The 14,892-nt window shown below is 55.4% G+C and overlaps 1 protein-coding gene across 3 annotated transcripts; it reads right to left on the minus strand.

The window, feature by feature from the left end:
* Positions 1–124: 124 nt before the first annotated feature.
* Positions 125–14,233, minus strand: ADISSP (adipose secreted signaling protein). Of its 3 annotated transcripts, none has more exons than XM_007117402.4 (6): positions 14,070–14,233; positions 6,973–7,137; positions 5,415–5,557; positions 2,023–2,161; positions 1,038–1,160; positions 125–800 (listed from the first exon to the last, which is right to left on the minus strand). In XM_007117402.4, exons 2-6 carry the CDS (start codon positions 6,989–6,991, stop codon positions 700–702), a joined length of 525 nt encoding a protein of 174 aa, XP_007117464.1. In that variant the 5' UTR covers positions 6,992–7,137; positions 14,070–14,233; the 3' UTR covers positions 125–699. The 3 variants fall into 3 exon arrangements, with proteins under 3 accessions (XP_007117464.1, XP_007117463.1, XP_007117462.1); XM_007117401.4 differs by having other exon boundaries at positions 6,973–7,143; XM_007117400.4 differs by having other exon boundaries at positions 6,973–7,089; positions 14,070–14,232.
* Positions 14,234–14,892: the final 659 nt, after the last annotated feature.

The raw sequence follows: 14,892 nt of genomic DNA on the forward strand, positions 1-14,892 counted from the left end.
GCTGTAATACCACGAAGTGACCTTGCCTCCAAAAAGAATGAGTTGAGCCAAAACTGTTCCTTGGCCCTTCTGTAAAGGATTGGGCATTCTCAGGGCCCTGGAGAACAAAAATCCTGCTGGCCTCTGGTATCCACTGGAAGTTTTATTTCTTTAGGGTTTTATCCCAACCAGTTGTTTAAAAACCAAGTAACACAGACCTGGGGGGTAGGGATTGGGAACTGCACCTCCCTCCTCCTCAGCATGGACGGCAGTGGGAAAGAGGGAGGGGGACAGGAGAGGTGGCTAAAGCAAGACAGCAGCAGCAGTAATGGGGGCAGCTACACCACAGAGCCAGCTCCCTCCTCTCCTAGGCCCTGGCTAGAGCCCCTATGGCTTGGGATAGGGGGGGTGGGTAGAACCCACGCCAGACCCTCTCCATCCCTCCTTAGAGAGCCTCCTTGGGGGCTCAACCCACTTCTTCCAGCAGGAGACTGAGGCACACAGAGAGGAGGAAGTGGGAGAGGAGAATGCTGGAGAGGCAGGGAGGTGGCACAAATGAGGTGAGAGGTGTGGGCGAGGCTCCAGCTTGGAGGCCCTTGGACCCTCCACCTCCATGCCCATCCCTGGGAAGGGTGAGGAAGCTACACCATCACGCAGCATTTGGGGAGACGAGGTGGGGTTTAAGGCTGAGAGGCCCCAAGGCAGGTGGGGGCGAGGACCTCAGTCGAAGCCGTGCCAGTCACTGTGCTCTGAGTCGTATTCTAGCTCAGCACCCACGCACTTGACACCATCTAGCAGCATGGGTGTGCCGTGGTGTCGGTCTGCAAGGCAGGTGACAAGTCAGTATGCCAGGCTGGCCCCTGGCCCCACCTACTCCAAGGGGACTCCTCTACCTTCCCTGCCGGCTCTGCTAGGGGATGGGGAGAAAGGCACCCACCAAGGAGGTTGGGGATGGGCCGGGACAAGGATCCCTTTTTCAGACTCAAGGAGGGTGGAAACTCCTTGCAGCCAAGTTGGTGCCTCCCTCCTCTAGCCAGACCCGGGCCTCGAGCTCTCACCCATGACGCGTGCCTGCACCATCACGCGCACGCAGGTGCCGGTGCCACCTTCGCAGGCTAGCAGCATCTCCTCCTTGAGGACGCCCTCCTTGTGCGCTGAGTACTCACACTTGATGCTGTAACCTGCCAGGGCGATCAGCACCTCTGCGGCCTCCCGCCCCCACCCCCCAGCACTCACTGGCCCCCACCCACCACCAAGACCTCCAGAGGAGCAAGGAAGGCCCAGGACCCTACCCCCAGGGCTGGGCGCACGGGCCTCAGGAACTTCCCATTCTTCATTGAGCTCTACATGCCTCTGCCTGCAGGCCAGAGGTCAAACTCAGGCTTCCAAGAGGTGGGATTCCCCAAAAAGGCAGGCAGGGAGAGAGGGTGATGGGGAGGGGAAAGGAGGGCAGGGCAGGGCTTGAGCAGATCTGGTGGCAAGAGGCCTGAGGGGGCTTGCTCAATCCACTTAAGGGTGAGGTCATTAGGTGGAGGTAGGGGGAAATGAAACTGAAGCTGGGGCTTCGGTACATGGTGAAACGGATACCCTAGCCTTTGGGAGAAGGGGGGGCACTGAAGCTGGCAGGGTATAGAGAAGCAGCCCCAAGCCCAAGCCCAGGTCTGGCAGGTGCTGGGAGGTAGCTGCCCAGAGTCCCTGAGGTTCCAGTAGCTTTTTCCTGAGGTACAGGCAGAGGGAGGGCTAGAGGCTCAGAGTCAGTTCCTCAGTGGCTCCCATCGTCCCACTAAGGTAACTATCAGGCGATGAGCAGACACAGACCAACTGTGTGAGCCCGTGGACTTCTGTCCAGGGAGTGAGGCCTGGGGCATGGGACCTGCCAAGGTGCCACACTACAAGACCATAAAGAGGCATCATGTCCCCTGATTGCTGAGCTGCCCATCAGCCCTAGATGGGGGAAGGAAGTACCCCATGCTCTCACTCCCACTCACACCCAGGCCCTGCTGGAGGAGGGCAGGCTTCCAGCACCCCAAGCCGGGTACGCACCTTCTGGGATGGGCATGACGCTGAGGAGCTTGAGGTGCAGGCTGGGGACAGGTGCCTCTTGGACCTCCTTGCTCAGCCTGCGCACTGGGGGAAGAGTGAAGGTAATCTCATACCTGTGCAGGATCTTCAGGAAGCCAACCTGCAGCAGGAGGGGTGAAGGAAGGAGGCACCTTCACTTACAGTCTCCCCCAGGGCCCACCCAGGTTGTGCCACTGATGATCCTGTGGGGCCCTACACTTGCTTCCTTGACAATCCCAGGGGAGCCTGACTCCCTCCATCACTCTAGTTGGTCCATACCCCTGGCCGGGTAGCTCCAGGCCCTTTCTCCAAGGACCCCATCCCTACAGCTTGGCCCACACACTCCTCAGCATCTGTCTCATGAGCCCTGAAGTTCCTCGGTGGCCATTTTATACATGATGAAATGGAAGCTAGGAAATGACTGGCTGAAGGCCACAGCGTGGTCAGGTTATAGTCCTCCCTGGACCTCTTGGCTACTGCTGCCACACGTGGCACGCAGCAAAGCACCAGCCACTGCCCACAGGGGAGGCTTAAAGCCCCACGACAGAGGCTATCCACCTGCTCCCACCACTACCAGCATGTGGCCAGAGCCAGTAGCCCAGGGACTCTGGTCCTCTAGTCATGGTGGGGCCACCAGGCAACACAGATAGCACAAGATGGAGGATGGGATAGAATTAGAAAAACAGACACTAGACTAGCTGTGTCAGTCCAAAGCTGGCCCACAAGACTGGCTCCAGCCATGGAACCTGGGCTCCGGCCCACCCTGCTGGCACATGAACATGGATTCCTGCCTGCCCACTCAAAGGCTCACTGTGTCCAACAGCCCTGATTCACAGCCCGAGCAATTTCTGTTGTTCATACACAGAGCTTGGCCATCCTTGGAAACTCCAGTCATGTGAAGGGTCACAGGCCAGGGTGGCTGTTGGGCAGGTAGGCTGACTAAAGTGCCAGTCCAGGAGGTGCAGGGGTGCATGCTGTATCCACAGCTCACATGGGCACACACTCTCCTGTTCAGTTTCAGGAAATGGATGGCCCTGTCCTTTGGGGGAGCAATTAGCCTTTCAATGAGATCAGATGATGTCACTGCATGATAAAGCTCAGTCCCTGTGGCCCCCACACTCTGCTGGTAGAGGGCACACCTCTCAAGAGGGCTTTCTGGCTGTACCTGCCAGTGGTGACCCTGTGATCCAGCTGTATCACTTGCAGAATTTTCCAGGGGAAATACTCAGAGATGTGCAAAAAAAAAATACTCATCACTGCCCTATTTATAACAGTACAAAACCATAACACCAGGAATAGGGAACCAGCTAAATCAATGATGATACATATAGTGGAATACCAGGCAGTTGTAAAATCTCGTGGAAACCACCAGGAGACAGTTCACAACAGAAGCAAGCAAAACATAGTGCATACACTGTGATACCAGTTTTTCATTTTTGGAAACAAAGCTAAAAAAGAAACTGGAATAACACACATCAAAATATTAACCGTAGTTATTTCTGGATAGTATGATTGCGGGTACTTTTAAATTTCTTTATAGTTTTCTCTATCTTCCAGATTTTCTCTAATTACATGAATGGATTTTGCAATGGGAGGCAGGGAGCTATTTTTGAAAATTTGGGTTAATTATGTTTATTCCCTTGGGGAAGTTGTCAGCTCTTGGAGGAAGAGCAAGGGTTTTAGAGTTGGGCAAACAGGTATGACTCTGGGCCCCTCCTCAGGGTGGTCTCAATAAGCCAGACACCATCCCGCATCCTCACCGCCATGCCCTCCAGGGCTCAACTCTGGAGCCCTGATTTATTGTCCAACATGAGGGCCTCAGTCCCTGTTTCCCTCCAATCCATCCCCTCCAGAGACTTCCTCCTGCCCCTCCAAAGTGGATGTGGGATCCAACTGTGTGCGTCCTAGCAGTAGAGGAGCCAAGAGTGCATGAGATGTGGCCACTCGTAGAGGAGGCGAGGGGAAAAACATGGGGGTGATAAATACTACTGCAAACAGCCTAAATCAGCCAGAGGTTTGGCAAAGAAGAGTAAATGAAGTCATACCTTGTTATCAGCATAATTAGCCTCACACCTGAGTGAATACATACATCCTTCCATTTCCAACTCTTTGGGGTATAAATTGTCTCTACTTCGGAGAAGGGAAACTGAGGTGACCTGCCCAAGGTCAGAGCCAGAATAGCAGGCCTGGACCTGAACCCAGGCCTGCGACACCACAGCCTTGACACCTGCCTTCCAATTGCAATGGTTGGGGTGATGCCGATGATAACAACAGCTCCACTCCCATTCAAGTAACATCCTAAGTCAGTGGTCCCCAACCTTTTTGGCACCAGGGGCCGGTTTTGTGGAAGACAATTTTTCCACGGACCAGGGGGTGGGGGTGGGGTGGGTATGGTTTCAGGATGATTCAAGTGCATTACATTTATTGTGCACTTTATTTCTATTATTATTACATTGTAATATATAATGAAATAATTATACAACTCACCATAAGGCAGAATCAGTGGGAGCCCTGAGCTTGTTTTCACTTGCCACTTACTGACAGGGTTTTTTTGGGGTTTTTTGGGGTTTTTTTGTGGTACGAGGGCCTCTCACTGTTGTGGCCTCTCCCGTTGTGAAGCACAGGCTCCGGACGCGCAGGCTCAGCGGCCACGGCTCATGGGCCTAACTGCTCCGCGGCATGTGGGATCCTCCCAGACCTGGGCACGAACCCGTGTCCCCTGCATCGGCAGGCGAACTGTCAACCACTGTGCCACCAGGGAAGCCCACTGATAGGGTTTTGATATTAGTCTGCAAGCAACTGATTTATTATGGCCTCTGTGCAGTCAAACCTCTGTTAATGATAATCTGTATTTGCAGCCACTCCCCAGCACTCACATCACTGCCTCAGCTCCACCTCAGATCATTAGATTCTCATAAGGAGCGCGGCAACTTAGATTCCTTGTATGCACAGTTCACAGTAGGGTTCCCACTCCTATGAGAATCTAATGCCGCCACTGATCTGACAGGAGGTGGAGCTCAGGCGGTAATGCGAGCAATGGGGAGTAGCTGTAAATACAGATGAAGCTTCGCTCACTCGCCTGCTGCTCACCTCCTGCTGTGTGGCCTGGTTTCTAACAGGCCATGGACCAGTAATGGTCCGTGGCCTGAGGGTTGGGGACCCCTGTCCTAAGTGCACTCATCTTATCACAGTCACACACTTCCCATTTTACAAATAGGGAAACCAAAGCCCAGGGAAGGACAAAGATGTGCCTATGGAGCCAACTTAGAGGAAATGGAACAGGCTCAGGAAGCCAGGCAGGGCCAGGGAGAAGACAGAGGGAATAAGGCTGATGATGGGGGGGGCGGGGGTGTGCGGGAGAGATGCACACATACCTTGACCAGAAAGCTGCTGTCGCTCTCTTGGGTGACCATGACCACAGAGTCATGCAGCTTCTCATCAAAGTGGACGTGGCTCTGGGAGCCTTCTGCATCATGGCCTGTTGCAAAGCGGATACTTCGGACTCTGGGCTTATTGCCTACGAAGAGAGTGGGAGAGGGCTACAGGGGCTGTTGCCTTCACCTATCCCAGTAAACTACTCCACCGTGTCACCTCTCCGCCCTCTGCGACTGTCCTTCACATCATCCAGCATCCACTGCTGGGCTAGGCCACATCCTACTGGACAGTGGTGACCATAAGGCTTGAGGCTCCCACCTGCCCCTACCTGCTCAGTCCTCCCACAGAAAATACTCATCCTGAGAGAGGGTTTGGGGGGGGATTCAGGGATTAGCTAATATGACCCTTCACTTAGAGGGAATGGGGCTGACAGGGAAGAGACAGTCCTCCCGACTCCAAACACCAAGCACTGCAGGACTCAGCCCCAGTCCTCAGGATACCCTGCCCCATGCTCTCCTTCACAGTGCCAAGCTCCCCATCTCTGGGACCTCCTCTTCCAGGTCTGTCAGTACCTGAGGCCCCCTGCCTGCCCCTCCTGCTGACCCAACTTGAGAGGGGAGAAGGGCAGAGACAGGATTGGGCTTTATGGGACCTGCCTGGGAGTGGGAGAAACAGGGTCAAAAACCACACTCAGCCCTCCTAGGAGGGGCCGCAGCTCCCTCTAAACCTCATCACTGATCACTGGCAGGTAAGAAGGAAGAACCCAGGGGAGCCTCCAGGACCCCTCCCAGAGACGCCTTTCCCTCCTCTGCTTAACCACTCACATGGCCCGCAGCTGTCTCCAGCTGGGTCAGGTTCTCCAAGGCCAGGAAGTCAGGGAGTTAAGGCAGGCAGAGCGTGGGAACTGGGCTGAGGGCCTGCGCCGGGGGAGGCTAAGGCTGAAAGAGGCCCATCTTGCCAAGAGCATGACCCCAATCCTCTCTGACCCCTACAGCCCCTAGGGCTCCCAAGAGCCCTACCCAGAGTCCTTTTGGTGGGAGGGCCTGGGCCAGCCCTTGCCTGGGTTCTTGCACACTCAGTGGAGGGCCAGGGGGCCAGCCTAGCATTTTCACATTCCCCGCTGAGCCCCCCAGACTTGACCCTGATATATCCTACCAGGCTTCTCGTGCCTAAAACCTTCTATGAGCACTTCTGGACTCTGAATGAAACCCAAATTCCTTTCCACAACCTGCTGTGGCCCTACCCACCTCAGCAGCCTCAATGCTCACACAAAGCCCCCTGTGCTCCCCAACCCCCACAGTGGAACAGGGAGGCTGGAACATGGGGCCATGAAGGCACACACCTCCAAAGACCAGCACACCATGGAGCCAGCAGGGGTCCCCGGGTTTGGCTTGGGTGTCCCCAGAACAAACACTGGTGTAATGTAATTAGTACCTCACGTTCAGACAGACACACACACACTCACAGCCAACGCAGGCCCCACATGCAGCAATGCCCCTTCCCACCAGGGCCCGCTGGAAGATGCTACAAACCCCGCCAGACCAGGCAGGCACTCACCCTTGTTGGCTGCAGCCATGGACGCCCTCCCTGCCACAGGGTGAGACACGCAGCTCCTGCCAGACACCACCGGTCAAACTCAGCAGCTTCCCATGCTCCAGGGACACCAGCAGAAGCCTGATGCATGGGGAGTGGGGAGGGCAGGGGTCAGGGTCACCAATGGGCCTGTGGCTAGGGGAGAGCAGAGAGTTCCCTTTAGGAAGGACTCAAACCCCTGCTGCTCTCAGTAGCCCTAGTGGTACCTGCACCCCCTAGCAGAGGGGGCTTCTGCCCCCCCACTCCTCCACCCACTCCCCACATTCACCAAGAGCCCTCACCCTTGCCTGACACACTACTGACCCAGGGCCTGGCCAGCATGTACTGAGCTGCAGCTTCTGAGTGCCAAAGCACCAGCACAAGCCTCTTGTGCCCAGCCCACCTGAGGCTGGTGGGAAGAGGCAACCAGCAAAGGAAGGGGACTTCACTGGCACTTTCCAGGGGTCAGTTCTGGTGCTGGTGACCCAAGGGTTGGCCCATCCCAGACACACAGGCTGTACCATCCTACATCCAGAGACCACAGTATTCACGTTGCACAAGTGGGTCCAGGTCAGAGTTAACAGTATGCTTGGAGGGGGGCAAATATGCGGACTCACATAATAAAACATGTTCTCAGAGCTTTCCCTCCGAGTGATCGGTCAGGGCCATATACAGAACAGATACCCATGAAGGGGTTGCCGTCCATCGAAACCCACCATTCAGACTCTGGCTTGATTACTATCCAGCTGGCCTCCCAGCTCAGCTCCCCAAGGGCAGCCTCAGGGCAGAGACTGTGGGAGGTGCCTCCAGGAAGCCTGTGTGAGCAGCCCGGCCTCTGAAAGACTGGGCTGAGACCATCTCAGCATCAAAAAGAATAATAAGTGCAACTGATGGAAACAGATGGAATTACATAAAATCAGAGCAATCACAGAGATTACAAAAAATGGGAGAAAGCAAAACAAACAAACCCAAATCCCCATTTGTCACTACTGACAGTAGCAATGCCCTAACTCTCTACTAAAAACTGGCAATATAGAGAACTAATTCAGCCTGTCTCTTGGCCTTTCCTATAACCAACTTGCCCTGGTGGTTAAAGGACAGCTCTTCTTTAACAAAGGAATGACCAACTGCTAAATAATTCTGCAACCCCCAAAACACAAATGCTAGGAGCAACACTAATCAGTGGGTGCTAAACCAGTAAGGCAAAGGTTGAAATGGATGCTCACATATGCGCAAGTGCCACTGACAGATGACCTAGGGTTAAAGGGAACGAGTTTGCAATGGAGGGATGTGACAACAGCCAGTCTTGCATTAGTCAATCTACTCTCACTCAGAGTGGGACAACTGGACACACTGATGCCTACTGATGTGAGGCAGCACCAAGTCACAGCAGTGCTAACAGGGCAGCCCCGCCCCAAATGTCTAACCTGCATCTAACAAGCCCCTAGAACTCCAACTTCAGCTTACCAAAAACACAGAGGCCAGCAGAATAAATTAAATGACTCCACGAGAAAGCAAGGAGACAAACCCAGAAGGCAGGATATTCTACAGAACAATTGACCTAATTTTTTTCCAAACTGTAAGAAGGAAAATAAAGGAGGGAGGTTGTTCTAGATAGGGGATGGGCCAACTACAGCCTGTGGGGGCCGCCACTGTTTTTTGTAAAGTTTTACTGGCACACAACCGTGCTCATTTGTTTACGTGTTGTCTAAAATTGCTTCTGTTTTTTTTATTTGTTTGTTTGTTTTGCCTTGCCATGCGGCTTGTGGGATCTTAGTTCCCAGACCAGGGATTGAACCTGGGCCTGGCAGTGAAAGTGCTGGGTCCTAACCACTGGACCGCCAGGGAATTCCCTAAAACTGCTTTTGCACTAAAGCAAAACTACTTTGAGTAGTTGCTACAGAGGCCACATAGCCTGCAAAGTCTATAATATTTACTATCTGGCCCTTCACAGAAAAAGTTTGCCAACCACTGTTCTAAATTAACACAAAAAGAGACCAAGAATGGGAAAACTGCCCTCGTTTTTTCCACCACATCAGTTTCCAGAAGAAAAATAAATGGGGTAGGGGATTTCTAACTATCTATAAAAAGAGACATTTAGGGGATAATTGGGAAATGTGACTGAGTGGGACTGCATCTTAGATGACATTAAGAAAGAAGAGCTGATCAGTTAGGTGCGATAATGGAATTGGATTACGTAGAGAAGTATGTCCGTATTTGTCAGAGATACACACTAAAGTAGAGATAAGGTGAACGACGTTGGCTAGTCCAGGGAATGAAGAGACTAGCCAACTCAGGGTGGCCTCAGAGTTGGGCCTGTGGAGGGCATAACCTCGAGGCCCACCAGGTGCCGAGCTGCCCTGAGAGCAGGCCTCACCTCCCTCCCTACTTCCCAATGCAAGAGAAGTCCACCTAGGCCCAAGCCTGGCATCAATGGCAGGGCAAACAGCCTGGGTACCAAGAGCCCGCATACGAGGCCTCAGGAGGTACAGGGAAAGGCAAGGCTTGGGTCTCAGGAATGCAGGGGTGGCCAGGGCAGAAACAGCCCCAGGTGAGTACTCTGAGGTCACTCCCAGAAGGGCAGCTCCTGAGCCCTGGAATGCCTAGCTGTCCCAGAGAGCCTGGCCCCTGGAAAGAGGCCTGCCCTACCCTACCCACTCCAGCCACCCCCTGAAGCTGTGGACTCAGAGCATGTGAAACTTGGCCAAGAGCAAGGGGACCCTCCTCCTACCTTGGGCAGAGGCTGCTCCAGCCAACCTCTGCAGCCAGGGGAAATGACAAGATGCCCCCATTTCCCAGAACATTTCCTAGGAGGCCTGGATGAAACTCTTAAACAGTGGCTGGTAAGCAAAGGCTCCTGGGGCTCTTCATAAAACTCTCTTCACTTCATAAAACCCCAGTACAAACAGGGTCCGGTCCCTGTCTTCCTCCCCAGTCCATTGCCTGTTGCCTGCCTGCCTGCTTTAACCCAGGCCATCCCCTCTGCCTGGAACAATCCTGCCCCCCATCCACACCCCAGCCTGGGTCTCAGCTCCAGAGGACGTTTTTCAAGGTAGCACAATCCCATCCCACCACTGCCCATCCCAGGATAGGCCTGAAAATCTTCAAAAAGGATCCCCTTTCTCACTTCTGGGATCATTTGATATCTATGTCCCCCACCTTACAAGGGCGGTGACTGTGTTTTTGCCAAACGCTGTGTTCCCAGCACCCAGCCCAGCACCTGGCAGGGAGCAGCTGTGTTCAGTTTATATTTGTTAAATGAATGAATGACCAAACTAAGTGGAGCCCAAGCATGGGCCTCTCAGCTGGGCCCTCTAGGCAGATGTGGCACCAGGGACCAGAGGCTCTCAGAAGAGGAACGCCCCACCTCATTCTTTAAGCCAATCCCTGCCCTGGAGAGCACTCCCTTCCCCCCATCTCAGAGTGGGGCCCCCCGATGGGCATCTTCTAGCCTGGCCACAATCAGCTGTTACCTGCCCCCTCAACCTTGAAATGGAAGGTCCACTGAGGGCAGAACCTGCGTCTCTTGCACTGCCCAGAGCTCAGGACAGAGCAAGCACTCAGGCACTGCCTTGTAACCCTTGGGCAATGAGAACGTAGAGTGAGGAGGCAAGTGACTTCAGGGGCCCAGAGAAGGCTGGAAAAAGCTCCTTTCTCAGCAGAAAGCCTCTCTGGTCGCTGTCCCCTGTGAGCCAGACTCTCGTCCACGCACAATTCTTCATCAGAATCGGGAGGAGATGGCATCGGGCCTCCTCTTGCGGCAGCTGTGTCCATAGGGAACCATTAGGCCCCCTTGAAACCCCAGGCCTCCTCCTGTGCCAGCCAAGTCTTGATCGTGGCCCAAGTGGCACAGCCCCCAAGAGGCAGCAGGGACATGGTCAAGACCATGATTTAAATTCAGGCTGCACGGCAAAGTTACTCCGTGTCTTTGGGCCTCAGTTTCCTCATCTGCAACACAGAAATAAGCAGTGGCCTCTTCCTCAGTGGGTTTGGTGCAGCTGGTGCCTGAAGCTTTGTGACAATGCTCCCCACTCCACCCCCACCATTGCAGAACAAATCCCCCAAAGGACTGGTTTCTGAAGCAAAAGCAATTTCAGCATCAAAGAGGCACTTCAGGCCAATCCTGGAACAGTCAGGAATGGCCCTCAGGGTGGGCCACAGGGCCTTCAGTCTTCTCAGAAAACAGCTCAAGGGACTTCCCTGGTGGTGCAATGGTTAAGAATCCATCTTTCAATGCAGCGGACACGGGTTCAAGCCCTAGTCCAGGAAGATCCCACATGCCGCGGAGCAACTAAGCCCCAGCGCCACAACTACTGAGCCTGCACTCTAGAGCCCACGAGCCACAACTCCCGAAGCCTGTGCACCTAAAGCCCGGGTTCCGCAACAAGAGAAGCCACCATGCTGAGAAGCCCGGGCACCTCAAGAGTAGCCCCCACTCGCCGCAACTAGAGAAAGCCCGCATGCAGCAACGAAGACCCAACGCAGCCAAAAATGAATTATTAAAAAAAAAAAAAAAAAAGAAAAAGAAAAACAGCTCAAGGGCTGAGAGGCCTCCCTCTCCCTTCCTTCATCCTGCCTTTCCCTCCCCACCAGGTCTCCAGAGATTTCCAGAGAGCAGACTGCTGGGAGCCCACTATGCCCTACAACCAGAAGGACTCATAAAGAAGATGTGAAGAATATACATCCCACTCGAGCAAAAAAAAAGACACCCCCACCTTCAGATGGGCTGTCAACAGGTCAGGGGTGGTACCACAGAGAGTTACAGGATGGGGAGGGCTGGGAAGCTGGAACAAGGGCCTTCGGGGACTCCTTCAGCTCTCAGTTAATCTCAGGGAAATTGGCGGAACCTTCTCTCTGGGAAACAGAGCTCCCAGCTCAGATCCCTCTCAGCTTTAGAGAGAAAGGCTGCTTTGAGGTTATCCTACCCAGGGCAGGGCTCAGCCATGCCCAGTGGCGCCTCTGGCACAAGAAGCAGAACAGGGAAAGGGCAGCTGGGCAAATGGACAGATGGACAGTTACACAGGAACTCAGAGTTCTCAGCCCCTTAGATTCCTGCCCTGCACACAGAGTGCTAGCTGCTACTCCAGGCTGTCCCACACTGGGGCCCAAGGCTGGAGGGAGGGTCAAAGACAGTCTGTCCATGGCAAAGTGGAGCTCCAGAACCTGCCACCCTCTTGCCCTATACCTCACAGCTGCATCCCCACAGCACGTCTCTGCAGTCCCCAAACCCCAGGCATCGTAGGACCAGCCCCAGCTTGTCCTCTGCTTTGTGGCTAGGAACATGCTTCTTGGGGCCTCGTTTCTCATTCATTCCTAATCCCCATTCTCAACCTGTTCAAGGACTTCGAGCCAGGTACTCTACAATCTTCCACCCTCCCCACCCCAGCCTAGGACTCAGTCCTGGCTTAAGCACTCAGTCCCGCAGAAGCCTCTCATCAAAGCTCAAGCGTGTAAAAAGAGAACCCACTGAGGTCACACTAACCTGCTGACTCCAGGACCTGACATAGGACTGGGCCCACATACCTAAACAAGACCTGGAAAGGCAAGGCTGGAGGTCAGGAGTGGTTGTGACAGTTTTACATCAACTCAGACTGGATATGACTCCATTTCCTCCTTCCTCCAGCAGGCCAAAGTTGCAAGGATAAGTATGGGTGTTCTCTCTCTTAAAAACGGGTGGAGGGCTTCCCTGGTGGCCCAGTGGTTAAGAATCCGCCTGGCAATGCAGGGGACACAGGTTCGAGCCCTGGTCGGGGAAGATCCCACATGCCGCAGAGCAACTAAGCCCGTGCGCCACAACTACTGAGCCTGTGCTCTAGAACCGGTGAGCCACAACTACTGAGCCCGCATGCCACAACTACTGAAGCCCGCACGCCTAGAGCTGGTGCTCCACAACAAGAGAAACCATGGCAATGAGAAGCACGCACACTGCAACGACAAAGTAGCCCCCACTCACCGCAACTAGAGGAAGCCCGCGCACAGCAACGAAGACCCAAGGCAGCCATTAATTAATTAATTAATTTTAAAAAAGAATAGGTGGAGCAGGGGTGAACTGAGGAAGGGACCCCCACCATCTCACACCCTCCTTTCTCCCCAAGAAGTGCTGCCCTCCTCTCCCCAGCATCTCCTCCCCACAACCTCTCAGGCCCCCAGCTAGAGGTTGCTCAGACCCCTCTAGCCTCCAGACTGCCTGCCCCACCCAGGCCCCAATTAGCAGAGGCCAGGCCAGGTCCAGCGGGTGACAGCTGCCTCTGGCCTTCTTCAGCTCCCTGAGCAGAGAAACGCCCTACCCACACTTCCCAAGGCCAAGGTTCAAGAGGAAAGGCAACCCAAGCCCACCCTTCTCAGTCCACCAGGGTTCCTGCTCACTAACAGGAACACTGGTCCAGAACCTAAACGAACCTTTCCTGCTCTGTGACAAAGGGGAGGTGGTGGCCAAGCTCCCAGAGACATCAGGGGCCTGGATATAGGAATCTGTACCCTCTCCCGCCTCCATCCCCGTGGGTGTGGCGCCCCCATCCCCACCCCATCCTCATCTTCTAAGGGGACAAAGGAGTCTGGACGCCCCCCACATCACACTCCTCCCGGGCTGCGAGGCGTCGGCTCTGTCCCTCATAATCCTGTGCCGTCCCCACCCTCATCTCTGCTGACGCTGTAGTCTCGGGAGCCCGTACTCCCCGACATTACAGCCCTCCTCCCTGAAGGTGCCGAGCCACGCAAAGTTCAGAGGCTACTCGTCCAAGGTCACACATTGAGGCGATGACAATGGAGGGCGGGGCGCGGAGTTGCTGATGGCGCTGACCCCATTAGGCGCCCGCCCTCACTGTGTCACACGTGCCCCCGACAGCGCCCCGTGGAAAACACTCCAGCTCTACCACCTAACGGTCACCTGCGGCCCTGGGGCCTGACATCTCCCCAGCTCAGATGCCAGGGAGCCCTCCCCGTCCCGGGCCCGACAGTGGAACCCTCCAGCCCCAGCCGGATGGGGTCGCAGGCACCGACTACCCAGAACAGCGGCTCCGCTGGGAGGGGATCTCCGCGAGTGGGGCGGAACCGGGAGGTGGCGGAAGGAAAAGCAGTCTCACCGTGCGGGGAGCACCCCGAGGCTAGGACGGGCAGGGACGACCGCGGCAGCGGCGGCGGCAGCTGTGGTGGTGGCGGGAGCCGTGGCTGTGGCGGCAGCAGCGGTGTCTCAACGCAGAACGAGAGAAGAGCGCCCTACGCTGCTGCCGCCCGCGTCAAGGGCACACCCCCCGCCTCCGCCCATTGGTCGACCGAAGGGGTTGGGCGAGGGCACTTCGGACCAATAAGCGGGCCCCAAAGAACCGCCAACGGGCGTTGCGCCTCTGCGTCACCTGCAGGAGCCCCTGCGGCTGCGCCGTGCGACCCCACGCCCCGGGGCCCGGCAAGTCTCGCGATGAAGTCAGCCAGGGCGCTCTCTGTGGCCAGGCGGCAGGATACCGCAGAAGCGAGAAAAGCAAGAAGCGCCTTTAATAGGCCCTGCGTGTGTCCACTTTCACCCTGGGGTTTTGCATCTCCTGTCTCCGCCCAACTTGGAAGGGGTGTCCCGTGGGCTCTGTCCCCTTGAGCGGCCGTAAGGTGGGGCTCAGAGCTAGGTGGGGCACCTGAAAGTCGCCTTTCTTCCGAGGCTTCCAAGCCCGCATTGGCAGTCGATACGGGCATCGCTAGGTCCTGTCCGGGAGCGGAGGAACCCTCCATTCTTCCCGCTCTGCGATCCCCGGGTTTCGGCATCTTCCCCTTCCGTCCCATCCCCCTGCCTCGGAGGAAGCGCTCCCGTGAGGACCTGAGACGCGTCTCGGGTGCCCTGCTGGCCCGGATAAAAATCAGAACAAAGGCCCGCGGGGTGGGGGTTGGGAGAACCTGTGCAGGAGCCGCCGGAGACCGCAG

This window comes from Physeter macrocephalus, chromosome 14 (assembly GCF_002837175.3).
Source record: "Physeter macrocephalus isolate SW-GA chromosome 14, ASM283717v5, whole genome shotgun sequence".
Lineage (NCBI taxonomy): Eukaryota > Metazoa > Chordata > Mammalia > Artiodactyla > Physeteridae > Physeter > Physeter macrocephalus.

Coding starts and splice junctions, on each gene's coding strand:
- ADISSP (XM_007117402.4), bottom strand. Junction 2,162..5,414: donor ACAGCAGCTTTCTGGTCAAG/GTATGTGTGCAT, acceptor CTCCTGCTGCAG/GTTGGCTTCCTGAAGATCCT. Junction 1,161..2,022: donor CGTCATGCCCATCCCAGAAG/GTGCGTACCCGG, acceptor TCGCCCTGGCAG/GTTACAGCATCAAGTGTGAG.